The 14,235-nt window shown below is 47.9% G+C and overlaps 2 protein-coding genes across 2 annotated transcripts in view; both read left to right on the forward strand.

Annotated features, from left to right (window-relative positions):
• Window positions 1–373: 373 nt before the first annotated feature.
• opn9 (opsin 9) lies at window positions 374–12,282 on the forward strand (the record flags this gene model as incomplete). Its single annotated transcript, XM_084444614.1, has 10 exons — window positions 374–406; window positions 3,026–3,149; window positions 4,813–4,963; window positions 6,053–6,192; window positions 7,653–7,791; window positions 8,535–8,649; window positions 9,286–9,366; window positions 9,570–9,980; window positions 10,593–10,719; window positions 12,266–12,282. 10 exons carry the CDS (start codon window positions 374–376, stop codon window positions 12,280–12,282), a joined length of 1,338 nt encoding a protein of 445 aa, XP_084300740.1.
• A 378-nt stretch (window positions 12,283–12,660) lies between these two features.
• Window positions 12,661–14,235, forward strand: part of iffo1b (intermediate filament family orphan 1b) — a gene marked incomplete at its 3' end in the record, with an annotated part of 26,738 nt that continues 25,163 nt past the window's right edge. Inside the window, exon 1 of the mRNA XM_084444615.1 lies at window positions 12,661–13,721. Coding sequence (XP_084300741.1) covers window positions 12,712–13,721 — 1,010 coding nt within the window. The 5' untranslated portion in view covers window positions 12,661–12,711. The remainder of the gene's footprint in view (window positions 13,722–14,235) is intronic.

Raw genomic sequence — 14,235 nt, forward strand, 5'->3', positions numbered from 1 at the left:
CACATCTGATGATTCTATCACATCTGATGATTCTATCACAGCTGATGATTCTATCACATCTAAGCGACTGCATTACCAGTTGGTCTATGTCAGGTACTAGTGCGCTGAGGCCAGTCCAACTCCTATACAAAAACGCACTGAAGGTTCTCGATAAAAAAAACCTTTGCCTATCATCATTGTAATATTCTGGCGAAATATAACATGTTGAGCTGTGATATTTTGTGAGTTCTCTCCTGTATGCCTGATGTACAAAGCGCTGCAGGGGCAGGCACCACCCCTGCTGAAAGGATTTATTAAACTTAGGTCTAGCACTAACTCGAGCCGGCTCACCAGAGCTGTTGCAAACAGGAACTGCGAGGTTCCTCTCAGGAAAATGTCTTTCGGCCAAAACGTCTTGTCCTTCAAAGTGAGCTCAGTATGGATTAGCCTACCCTTATCTATAAGGGAATGTCCCACTCTGGCCACCATCAAGGTCCACCTGAAGGTGTGGCTCACAGCTAACCAATCCTGCAATCATTTTAACCACATAGACGTATGTTTTAACATGATGCTCTGTACTTCAGTTTAATTATGTTTTTCTTTCCCTCTGCTTCTTGCTTTTTTTGCCTTTACTTTCTGTGTATTATGAGACACCAACCTGCCTACATGGACTACAGATGTAACACCAACCTGCCTACATGGACTACAGATGTAACACCAACCTGCCTACATGGACTACAGATGTAACACCAACCTGCCTACATGGACTACAGATGTAACACCAACCTGCCTACATGGACTACAGATGTAACATCAACCTGCCTACATGGACTACAGATGTAACATCAACCTGCCTACATGGACTAAAGATGTAACACCAACCTGCCTACATGGACTAAAGATGTAACACCAACCTGCCTACATGGACTACAGATGTAACACCAACCTGCCTACATGGACTACAGATGTAACACCAACCTGCCTACATGGACTACAGATGTAACACCAACCTGCCTACATGGACTTCAGATGTAACACCAACCTGCCTACATGGACTACAGATGTAAAACCAACCTGCCTACATGGACTACAGATGTAACATCAACCTGCCTACATGGACTACAGATGTAACACCAACCTGCCTACATGGACTACAGATGTAACACCAACCTGCCTACATGGACTACAGATGTAACACCAACCTGCCTACATGGACTACAGAGGGAAATTAGCCTCCGGGCTACAGTCTGGCATGTTAACGTGTGCTGCTGTGCATGTTCATTAATATGCACTGTCCTGAGTTTCTAAAATAAATAAATAAAATAAATAAATCATCCTTATTGAAAGAGGATTAAAGGGATGTAGAAAGAGCATGAGAGAGTGAGAGAGAGAGAGAGAGAGAGAGTGAGAGAGACAGCAGAATATTAGAGAGAGAGAGAGAGAGAGACAGAGAGAGAGAAACAGAGGGGGATATAGCTGAGAGAGGCTGAACAAAGAGACTCAGATCCTCAGAGAGAACGAGAGAGAACAAGAGAGAACGAGAGAACAAGAGAGAACGAGAGAGAACGAGAGAGAACGAGAGAACGAGAGAGAACGAGAGAGAACGAGAGAGAACGAGAGAGAACAAGAGAGAACGAGAGAGAACGAGAGAGAACGAGAGAGAACGAGAGAGAACAAGTGAGAACGAGTGAGAACGAGAGAGAACGAGAGAGAACAAGAGAGAACAACTGAGTGTTCTCTGTGAAGAAGACGGACCGAGGAAGGTCAGTGAGGATGCTGATGCTGCAATGTGTGTGCATGTGTCTGTCTGTGTGCGTGTGTGTGCATGTGTGCATGCGTGTGTGTGTATATGTGTGTGTGTCTGTCTGTGTGCGTGTGTGTGCATGTGTGCGTGCGTGTGTGTGTATATGTGTGTGTGTGTGTGTGTGTGTGTGTGTGTCTGTCTGTGTGTGTGTGTGCGTGCGTGCGTGTGTGCGTGCGTGTGTGTGTATGTGCACACGCGCACCTGTTGAATGAATGTATACATTTGTTCGTGATCTTACACCCTTTGACAAGTGGGGTTTGGGGAATGTGTGGAATAGCTTTGCTCTCATTGCATCTCTGCCATTCAAAAGCACCATCAGCTGAAGCGTGTCTGTGTTTCTGTCTGTTTCTGTCTGTTTCTCTGTCTGTTTCTCTGTCTGTTTCTGTCTGTATTTCTGTCTGTTTCTGTCTGTTTCTGTCTGTTTCTGTCTCTTTCTGTCTGTGTTTCTGTCTGTTTCTGTCTGTGTTTCTGTCTGTGTTTCTGTCTGTGTTTCTGTCTGTTTCTGTCCGTGTTTCTGTCTGTTTCTGTCTGTGTTTCTGTCTGTGTGGCCCGGGGGACTGGGGCGTGAGAGAGAGGTTCCTCTCTCCCCTCCGGCTCTGTCAGTGTCATGATCATAGTTGACAACCTGACATCTCTTTGTCTGAAGGAGACGCATCTTCACTCTAAAATGATATAATGATATGCAGGATGCTCTCATGCTCTCTGGAATATGTAGGGGTGGGTCGTATACCCACCTCCCTTGTTCTCTGTAAAGCGCATTGTGTTGCCTACAAATAAAGCTTTGATTGATTGATTGATTGATGCTCTTTCTGCCCCTTTCCCTCTCTCCAATAGGCTAAATATACCCCTTAAACTCTCCCTCTCTCTCTCTGTCACTACTTGAAATTTCTCTCGCCCACTCCCTTGCTCTCTCTCTCTCTCACTCGCCCCCTCCCCCACTTGAGGAGGACTGGACGCTTTGCTGCTCCGCTTGCTCCCTGCATGTCTGTGGGTCTCCTGGGACTCCTCTCCATCTCCTCTCTCTCTCCTCTCCATCTCCTCTCCTCTCTCTCCTCTCCATTTCCTCTCTCTCTCTCCTCTTCTCTCCCTCTTCTCTCCTCTCTCTCTCCTCTCCATTTCCTCTCTCTCTCCTCTCCTCTCCTCTCCTCTCCTCTCCTCTCCTCTCCTCTCCTCTCCTCTCCTCTCCTCTCCTCTCCTCTCCTCTCCTCTCCTCTCCTCTCCTCTCCTCTCCTCTCTCTCCAGGTGTGCATGTCTGTGGGAGTGAACGTTTCTGGGAGGGGCTCTGAATCGCCCCCCCCCCCTGCCTTCCTCTCTCAGCTCACCTCCCGTACGGACCTGGGGGTCGCCATCTTCCTCATCATCACAGGTGTGTCTGATCTACTCCTCTCATCATCATCATCATCATCATCATCATCTTCCACCCCCTTTTCAATCCAATTTGTTTAAATTCTCTAAATCCCCCTAAAAACACCAGACTGTTATCACTGATCTCTGTGCTGCCAAAATGTCTGTGAGTGGGGCCTTTAACTTGTCAGCGACCATGATTAACTCACTCATGATTAATTCACCCCTACCTGCAGATCCAATCATTCGCTACATGAGCCGGTGAAACACAGCAAAGCTAATCAGCTATGAACATCAAGCTCCTCCCCGCTAGCAGCCCAAAGGGTAGGGCTCACGATCGCTTTCTGGGACCATCAATCAATCAATCAATAATCAATCAATCAATCAATCAAAGCTTTATTTGTATAGCGCATTTCATACACAGAGGCAACACAATGCGCTTTACAGAGAACAAGGGAGGTGGGTTTACGACCCACCCCTACATATTCCAGAGGGAAGCAAAAAAACAGTATCACCCGGGGGCCAGAAAAGTGTATGTTTGTCTACCGGCTAAGAACATTTATAGAGCAATAAATTACATTAAATTACATTTTCAGAGTAAGAGAGGCTAAAAACATCAGAGAGAAGAATTGATTCATAACTGTGTAGCCTGCCGACCCGTGCCATTGGTCAAAGAGGTGAGCGGGTCCACATGCATCAGTGGCGCTTCTAATAAGTTTAACCCAGGGTGGCAAGGCTTATCGCCTGGGGTGGCTGGGTTATCTCCCCCTACACATTTGAACTTCAGAGATGGCAACTCGGATGGCAAGGCTTTTTCCAGGGGTGGGGGATGCCATCCCTTGCCACCGCCTAGAGCCGCCAGTGTGCATAATCGATCTTACGACCACACACCCACCGTGATAATGCTGTCTTGATAAGAAGATAAAACAAACGGAAGCTCTCGTCCTCCTCACCCCCCTCCTCCCCGCTCATCTCATGTGTTCATCTCATCTCATGTGTTCACCTCATCTCATGTGTTCATCTCATCTCATGTGTTCATCTCATCACATGTGTTCATCTCATCTCATGTGTTCATCTCATCTCATGTGTTCATCTCATCACATGTGTTCATCTCATCTTATGTGTTCATCTCATCTCATGTGTTCACCTCATCTCATGTGTTCATCTCATCTCATGTGGTCATCTCATCTCATGTGTTCATCTCATCTTATGTGTTCACCTCATCTCATGTGTTCATCTCATCTCATGTGTTCACCTCTTACTTTTTTGTGCTCTCTCTATCCTCCACACTCACTTTTTTCCTGTCTTCCCTCTCTCCTCAACCCTGCCCCCCCATCTCCCCCTCTTTTCTCTCCTCTCTTCCTCCTCTCTCTCTTCCTCCTCTCTCTCTCTCTCTCTTCCTCCTCTCTCTCTTTCTTTCTCTCTTTCTGTCTCCCTCTCTCTTCCTCTCTCTCTCTCTTTCTGTCTCTCTGTCTCTCTCTCTCCCTCTCTCTCTCTCTCTTCCTCCTCTCTCTCTCTGTCTCTCTCTCTTTCTGTCTCTGTCTCTCTCTCTCTGTCTCTCTCCCTCTCTCTCTCTCTTCCTCCTCTCTCTCTCTGTCTCTCTCTCTTTCTGTCTCTCTCTCTCTGTCTCTCTCCCTCTCTCTCTCTCTGTCTCTCTCTCTCTCTCTCTCTCTCTCTCTCTGCAGGCACCGTGTCTGTCCTGGGGAACGGCGCTGTGCTGCTCGTCTTCTGCAAAAAGAGGAAGAAACTCCGCCCGCCAGACCTCATGACCATCAACCTGGCCATCTGTGATTTCGGCTACAGCCTCTTGGGGGCGCCGTTTCTCATCATCTCCAGGTGAGCTCAGATCCCACACACACACTCACACACACACACACACACACACACACACACACACACACACACACACACACACACACACATTACAGTAGTATAAATAACACTGAAAGCATTGAGGACCACTCATGTAGAGCTATGAGACACCAAATAAGAATCTAAAGGAAAAAGCGTACATTATAGTACCATAAGAAAAGTCAGTAGTCAGTGAGTCAATAGTCAGTGATGGGAGGTGTGAGGATATAGAAGACTATGTGAGGAGCAGGAGGATATAGAAGACTATGTGAGGATATAGAAGACTATTGAGGAGGCGTGAGGATATAGAAGACTATGTGAGGATATAGAAGACTATGTGAGGAGGCGTGAGGATATAGACTATGTGAGGAGGTGTGAGGATATAGAAGACTATGTGAGGAGGCGTGAGGATATAGAAGACTATTGAGGAGGCGTGAGGATATAGAAGACTATTGAGGAGGCTTGAGGATATAGAAGACTATATAAGGAGGCGTGAGGATATAGAAGACTATGTGAGGAGGCGTGAGGATATAGAAGACTATTGAGGAGGCGTGAGGATATAGAAGACTATATAAGGAGGCGTGAGGATATAGAAGACTATGTGAGGAGGCGTGAGGATATAGAAGACTATTGAGGAGGCGTGAGGATATAGAAGACTATGTGAGGAGCAGGAGGATATAGAAGACTATTGAGGAGTTGTGAGGATATAGAAGACTATTGAGGAGGTGTGAGGATATAGAAGACTATTGAGGTGTGAGGATATAGAAGACTATTTAGGAGGTGTGAGGATATAGAAGACTATGTGAGGAGGCGTGAGGATATAGAAGACTATTGAGGAGGTGTGAGGATATAGAAGACTATTTGAGGAGGTGTGAGGATATAGAAGACTATTGAGGAGGTGTGAGGATATAGAAGACTATTTGAGGAGGTGTGAGGATATAGAAGACTATTTGAGCCCAATGGAATGTGGAGAAACAAACTCTCATATCTGCTGTTTTGCATGGCCCAGAAAAGCAGTATCATCAAAGCCAGCATGGTAGGAGGGTGTAACTCCCCTCTCTCCGCCCCCCTCAGCCTGTCTCACGCGTGGGTCTTTGGGGAGATCGGGTGCGTTTGGTACGGGATACAGGGCTTTGTGTTCGGGATCGGGTCTCTCCTGACCACCTGTCTCATCTCCCTGGACCGTTGCCTCAAGATCTGCTGCTTCAGATACGGTCAGTGGGACACGGCAGTCGCGCCATATTGGATACTGCATGCACATACATGTTCATACAGCACATACATGTACATACAGCACATACATGTACATACAGCATGATCAGAGACGGATCATAAAAAATGGGCCCCTGGGCCTGGATGTGTAGAGGGGTCCCCCTCCCTACCAGCTCCCCCCACCCCCCTACAGCCTCCCCCTCCCTACCAGCTCTCCCCCCCCACCCCCCCACCCCCCCTACAGCCCCTAATATGTAACGGTGCTCCATTTTACATGTACGGTTCTTTGTCAAGATCAAACAGACTGAACCAATTGACCTTGTGACCTGCACCTGTGTGATCTGTCTCGAGTTCACAAACTTGAATAGTGCCCTCTATAGACTAGCTTTATAGCCTGCTCATTTATCTATGGAAAGGTAGCCTACATTCCCACCCATTAGATTAACGAGTAGGCTATAGAAAATATGTAGCCCACACAAGCTTCTCTCTTTTTTTAAAAGACGTGGGCCCCTATAAACTGTTCAAAATATGAATGTTTTTTTATGTTTGTGTAAGGAATCTCACCCTAAATTTCTATCGGTGTCCCTGCAACAAGAAATGCAAAGGGCCCCCTGAGGTCTTGGGCCCCTGAGGTCTTGGGCCCCTGGACCTGGGCCCGGTAGGCCCGTTGGGTGATATGTCTTTGAGCATGATGACGACAGCATGGTCAGATCAGCAGGATGACAGGTAGCCGCCTCAGAGGAATGACTGAAACGGGATTGTAGACGGGAGCCAAGATTATGAGGCTGTCGAATCTTACGGTTGATTCAAGATTCAAGAAGTTTATTGTCATGTGCATGTGAGACACAGTGGTTACTCCACACAGTGACATTCTTACTTTGCTTTGCCCTCCAATGCACACATCCTAAGACTACTAAGTAACACTAATATAAAACAGTGCATTAATAATAACAATAAAATAGCAATAAAAATAACATTAACTGTAAATGTAAGGTGCAAAAATACAATACAATAGTGCAATGGTCCGTCTGACCTGAGGTGAATAAGGCGAATCAGCCTAATTAGATGGATTAATGGGCTCAGAGGCTGTTTTTTAATGGGGTTAAATAGTGGTTGTGGTCAATGGCCGTACTCAGCCTGCTGCTTCTGCTTTTCCCCGAGCTCATCTCCTGACTGCTGACCCTGCTGTCTACGCTGTTGACCTCGAGATGATGTTCGATTTGCACGGCCACCATTAACGTGATTGCCTAGGTACCACAAGAAAATCAACCTTAGCTATTAAACCAGTGATGCTGCAGTAGCTGTGTGTGTTTGTGTGTGTGTGTGCTTGTGTGTATGAGTGTGCGTGTGTGTGTGCTTGTGTGTGTGCGTGTGTGTGTGTATGTGTGTGTGTGTGTATGAGTGTGTGTGCGTGTGTGTGTGTGTGTGTGTGTGTGTGTGAATCTTGCTCTTCCCCTCTCAGGCCAGTGGGTTGAGAGGCGTCACATGACCCTGGCCGTGGGGCTGGTCTGGGCCTACACGCTGGTCTGGGCCACGCTTCCTGCCTTCGGGTTCGGGAGCTACGGACCCGAGCCTTTTGGGACCAGCTGCACCATCAACTGGTACTCCTCCCTCCTGCTCCTCCCTCCTGCTCCTCCCCCTGCTCCTCCCCCCCTGCTCCTCCTCCCTGCTCCTCCCCCCTGCTCCTCCTCCCTGCTCCTCCCCCTGCTCCTCCTCCCTGCTCCTCCCCCTGCTCATCTCCCTGCTCCTCCCCCCTGCTCTTCCCCCCCTGCTCCTCTCCCTGCTCCTCCCCCCTGCTCCTCCCCCTGCTCCTCCCCTCTGCTCCTCCCCCCCTGCTCCTCCTCCCCGCTGCTCCTCCTCCCTGCTCCTCTCCCCTGCTCCTCCCCCCTGCTCCTCCCTCCTGCTCCTCCCCCCTGCTCCTCCCCTCTGCTCCTCTCCCTGCTCCTCCCCCTGCTCCTCCTCCCTGCTCCCACATGTCCAAACACACAGATGTTTCGGAAGTGAATCTCAACCCTGTGTGTGTGTGTGTGTGTGTGTGTGTATGTGTGTGTGTGTGTGTGTGTTGGCATGCGGTGAGCACTTGCATGTGTTTACGCGCCTGGGAATGAACAGCTGTATGAGTCCTTGTCTGTGTATATTTGTATGTTTCTACAGTACAGTAGTGCGGATGTGATACATTTCTGTCTGAGTGTGTGTATGAATATGCATCTCTGCAGCAATATAAACCCTCTGACTCTCATCTCTCTCTCTCTCTCCCTCTCTCTCTCTCTCTCCCCTCTCTTTCTCCCTCTCTCTCTCTTCCTCTCTCTCTCCCACTCTCTCTCCCCCTCTCTCTCCTTGTGAGGTGGAGGATGAGGTCATCTCTGAAGGACAGGGTCTACATCTTGCTCATCCTGACCTTGTGCTTTGGCATCCCCAGCCTCATCATCGTCATGTCCTACTTGGCCATTCTACTGACGGTGACAGAGCAGCCCCACTCAGACACGACACACAGGGGCCAGCTCTTTAACTTAGCTAATTGTTTATCTAGGTTGTGCACAAATTACCTTTTAAATATTTGCTATTTTATTATATAAGATCTAAAATGTCTTTTTATATTATGTCTTTTACCAGGCTTTAACATCTAGCCCAGGGACTGCATCTGAACATTAGCAACCCTGCTAATGCTGGAATATTTACAGTTTTATTCATGCTTCATGTCTATCATGGTGGATTGGTATGCACTGTCCCTGCTCAAATAAACTCAATTAAGTAAAGTAAAAAGCGAGTGGTATTGCGAGAGTAGCCAGCGAGGAGCTGCGCCAGCAATTTGCATCTCATGTATTTCATTGATTCCAGTGACTCAGTTTTCTCAGCGTATGCGGAGTGGAATATGCAACGTGGAATGATGGACATGTTTAATGTGTACCGAGTCTACCCCTACCCGAGTATGAGCTAAGCTGCTAAGCTAAACTAAGCTAAGTAAGCTAAGCTTGTGCTAAGATAAGATGGTGTGTGCTGCAGAGCAGTAGGGTATTAGCCATATCAGATTGCAGTAGCAGAGCTGTTGGGGTGGGAGGCCGTGTCTGTATTACCGGATGTTTCTGTCCATCTAGGTGTACAGATCTCACCGCACGCTGGCTTCCATTCCATTCTCAGCTGCTACGCACACCAACAAAGACCTGAAACTCACAAAGGCATGTGATTTGAAACTAACAAGTGTACGGTACTATGTACGGTTCTACACACCGGCTTATAACAGATTGACTACCTGAGCCCAAGGCCATGTAAAGTGTTGCCACAGAAGCGTTTGTTGCTGAATACTGTCCACATCTGTCCTGCATCTTTAACAGCGTCTGAAGGGTCAGATCCTGAGGTGTGAGTTGTCTGTCTGTTGTAGATCGCGGCGGTGGTCTGCTCCAGCTTCCTCCTGGCCTGGACCCCGTACGCCATCGTGTCCCTGTACTCCGCCCTGGCCCCCAGAGACCAGCGTGAGGATGAGGGGCCCCCGCATCCCGGCAGCGTCACCCACCTCCCGGGCCACCCCTCACTCCACAACTGGACCTCCGCAGAGACCCTCCACTCTGACCCGGTCCTCGGCCTGGCCTCCACCACCGCCCGCAGTTCCCCTCTGGGCCACTGGGGGGCAGCAGAGACGGAGAGCTACCGGTCCATGTCCTGCCTGCCTCCCATAGTGACCCTGATACCGGCCATGTTCGCCAAGGCCCACTGCATGATTAATCCCTTCATCTACCAGATCATGAACAGGGAGTTCAGAGACGACGTCTACGACATCCTGTTTGGAAGAGTGGTAGGAGGGAGGAGCGCGCGAGGAAGAGAAGGAAGCTATTGTGAGAGTTCAAGCTGGTTTTTGCGGCCTACGTGTCCCTCAGTGCTTTTAGACTTCTGTCTCTGAGGCCACACCCCGAGTGTTAAACTCCATGACGATGTCACACACTGAATTCAGAATAGGATTTGATCAGAGTAACAGGCATGTGTAAGTTTGATAACTTTATCTGTCCTCCTCTCCTCTCCTCTCCTCTCCTCTCCTCTCCTCTCCTCTCCTCTCCTCTCCTCTCCTCTCCTCTCCTCTCCTCTCCTCTCCTCTCCTCTCCTCTCCTCTCCTCTCCTCTCCTCCTCCACTCCCCTCCTCTTCTCTCCCCTCCTCTCCTCCTCCTCTCCACTCCCCTCCTCTTCTCTCCCCTCCTCTCCCCTCCTCTCCTCCTCCTATCCTCTCTCCTCCTCCCCTCCTCACCCCTCCCCTCCTCTCCTCTCCCCTGCTCTCCACTCCCCTTCTCTCCTCTCCCCTCCTCTCTCCTCCTCCCCTTCTCACCCTCCTCCTCTCCTCTCCCCTCTTCTCCCCTCCTCTCCTCTCCTCTCCTCTCCTCTCCTCTCCTCTCCTCTCCTCTCCTCTGCAGCACAGAGAAGCAGCTTCACTCTATCGTACGGCCCCAGCCGGAGACAGAGGGAGAGGGGCTGCCCCACGGCCATGTCCATGATGGAGGTGGGGAGGAAACACAAGAAGAAGCACACTCTGGTCAACCTGGAGGGTCAGGGGTCAAGCCAATTAGGAAGAGAGAGAGAGAATGAGAGAAAGCAAAGGGAGTCCACTTCCAGCAGTCTGCTGACAGAATGAGAGAGGGGGTGGGTTAGATTTTGCTAGCAACTATACAGAAGGACATTGTACGTAAGTGAGTGGAGAGAAAGAAGGTTTCAGTATGTGATAAGGAAAAGAGTGTCCTTTTTCGCATTTCGTTTTATATGCCCTTTTATGTGTTGCACTTTGTCTTGATGCTTTTAATGTCTCATGTAACGCACTTTGAATTGCCTTGTTGCTGGAATGTGCTTTACAAATAAACTTGCCTTGCCTTGAATCTTTTCAATTATAATTTACATTTATATCTGCTATTGTTCTCTAGTTCCACTTAGTGAAGCATTTTAATGAAGCATTTATTTTGTATCAAATATGTTTTTAGCTTAGTCTAATTAAATTTGTTTCGTTAAAGTATTTTCACAAGTAAGTAGATGTATTGCCTTATTTATATATACCTTGCTTATTTGAAAATCCATTGTAGCCTGACCTTTTGAACACACTGGCCCGATTTGTCATGATATGCCATAGCTCCTCTTTCTTCAGATGGTTATGACATCCTGCTTCACATCTACAAACACTGTATTGTACAATACTCATACAAGATTATCGCATTTCCATACGTGATGCACATGTTTGTTGTTTACTAAACACCCTTGCACTCTATGTAGGCCCTGTATTGTTTGTTTTTCATAATCTGTACATTGCTTGTTATATAATTCCTTGTCTGCTAACTTAGCCAATAATTAAATCTGATTCTGATTCTGATATGGGTCATTACATCCTATCTTGACTATTTTCAAAGAAAATACATTTGTCACAATAGTTTTGTCATCTTGCTGTCTTCATGGCTTGTCTCACCATAACAATATTATCCAATTCACATCATGGACTCCTCATCAGATTTGTACGGAAGAGCATTAGGGCCAAGAACTGAGTTTATTATTTTTTTAAGCTTCTGAGTTTAAAGTCAGAATTTCTGACTTTAAAGTCAGAATTTCTGAGAAAAAAGTCAGAAATAACTTCTGAGATTAAAGTCAGAATTTCTGAGAAAAAAAACTCGGAATTTCTGAGAAAAAAAGTCAGAAATAATTTCTGAGAAAAAAGTCAGAATTTCTGACTTTAAACTCAGAAGCTAAAATAAACAAAAAAAAACTCTGCTGTTGGCCCTAATGCTCTTCCGTAGATTTGACTCCACCAAATGTCGTGCATATTGTAGTTATCCAAACGTCCTATCCAAAGGGAAGGGGTTGTCCCATGTCTAAACATAGCGAAGACTGAACTAGTTAACCGAAGTCTCGCGATGTCAGACTTTGGAGATCTCCGCCTGAGTTTAGTTTAGTTTATTGAGTTTAAAAGGACAGCGTGCACATACATTAATTGCTTCGGTTAAAACAAGGAGATGCTTTGCACCAGATTTAGCAAGGAAGCTCATTTCTATCTACAGTCCTTGCCTGAGAGAGGGAGACAGGGCTCGTGAGTCTAACGGAACTCTGGGCGTCTAGTGGCGTATTTACGGTAAAGCCTCTCCAAATCCCGCAGCACTTGCTGCTGTCTGCGGTCACATCCTGAAGAAAGCTTTGGTGATACGGTCCGGGTTTATGTTTTATACATTCGATCTCTGCATGCCTTTATCTATTTAATTTATTCTTCATAAGATCTATTTTGTATTATAAGTTGGTATCGTCAGTTTTGTTTTTGATTGCGCATAGCGTTTGGATTCGCGTTTGGACATTTTGTTGGGGACCGTTATAGAGGAGAGAACACCAAGACCATAAGGCCGGCCGGCTTTAAGTCGAGGATAAGATTCTTAATTAGGAACAGTTAACGTTACACAACCAGGTAGCCTAGGCTAATTGTAGTAAGTAACGTACAGTCGTCTGGTTTACATGTTCTGTCTCCCATTAGTGTAGCCTATTCAAGCATAGCAAGCAAATTCCCGTCCGTGTTCATGCCAGATCTGCAGCGTTTTAGTTTTCCATACCATAGCATGAATCATTTGTTGGGGACGGACTCGCTTCTCCAATATCAACATCAGCAGAACCAAGTACTGAGCCATCCCGACTCCCCCTCCGGCCTTCTGCCCGAGGCCGTGTTCGGCGCCTCGGACCCGACTTTCCTCCTGGGGGACCAATCAGGACTCGGACCAGAGACTCTGTCCGGATTCGATTTCACCGCACCGTCACAGGCCGCCTACCTGCATCATATCCACAACCATCCTCTGCACCGCGCTGTGCCGCCACCCCCCGCCGCCATGGCCCTGAGAAACGACCTGGGGTCTAATATTAGCGTCCTGAAGACCCTCAACTTGCGTTTCCGATGCTTTCTCGCCAAAGTACACGAACTGGAGCGAAGAAACAAGATTTTGGAGAAACAGCTTCAACAGGCATTGGATGCCAATACCGGCTGCAAAGGAGCATGCTCAGATAAGGCGAGATCACACACGCAAGAAACGGGCGTTCAGACCGGGTTTGTGGGGACAATTCCTCTTAGGCCTGGGTCTCTCCCGTTTCACAACACAAACAACTCAGCAAAGAGACCCACAACCCTTTTCATGCCGCCGCTCAACACCGTCCTCACGCTTGAGCCGAACAAAGACAACAAACCGAACTCTGACCCGAACAGACCGAACCGGAACTCAAACCCGACCATCACCATCAGCCTGTCAACACCGACCGTCGACTCCCCCTCCAGCTCAAACTCAAACAGCGTGGGTAAAACGGTCAGTACGGGCACTGGGACGCCCACTAACCCTCCGCCCAGGTTCCTACCCGGCACCATCTGGTCTTACAACCACACCCGCAAGATCGGCTCTGGCGTTGAAACGCTCACCAGCCCCGGTGTGTCCTGGAGGCACCCGGATGGCGTCGGGGTCCAGATCGACACCATCACCCCTGAGATCAGAGCGCTGTACAACGTCCTGGCTAAAGTCAAGAGAGAAAGAGACGAGTACAAACGCAGGTAAACAAGACGCTTTATTAGCCTAACTTACCGACTTTATGCCCAGGTGTGACATGGAGATGTGTGGCTACTGTGTTTAGTTTAGTAACGAACGCAGCTGTCTAGAGCTGAGAGGGGCATGTGACTCCTCTTGGTGGCAGCGTGACTGAGGCCTATTAACAGATGATCCGGGAGAACAGGAGCAAACTCAACATCATGTTTCTCCATCCCTCCAGTCCAGTCTGCACACTGTAACCAAACACTCCTTGCAGATGGTACAACTTGAAATTTCCTAAATAATCACACCATAACTTCACTCACTACATAAATAATCACACCATAACTTCACTCACTACATGCATTCACCTGCTCAGCGTGTGATGATAACGTGATGACCTTTTTTCAGGGAGTAACTAACACACTTTGAACAATATCAGAACCACTAGCTGATTCACAGTCTTGATAAAGGAATTCCCTCACGAGCCCTTAGAAAGAGCGTGTCATGTCTTGCGAGCAAGTTGGTAGGAATTAATTC

This window comes from Borostomias antarcticus (genome assembly GCF_949987555.1).
Source record: "Borostomias antarcticus genome assembly, chromosome: 10".
NCBI lineage: Eukaryota > Metazoa > Chordata > Actinopteri > Stomiiformes > Stomiidae > Borostomias > Borostomias antarcticus.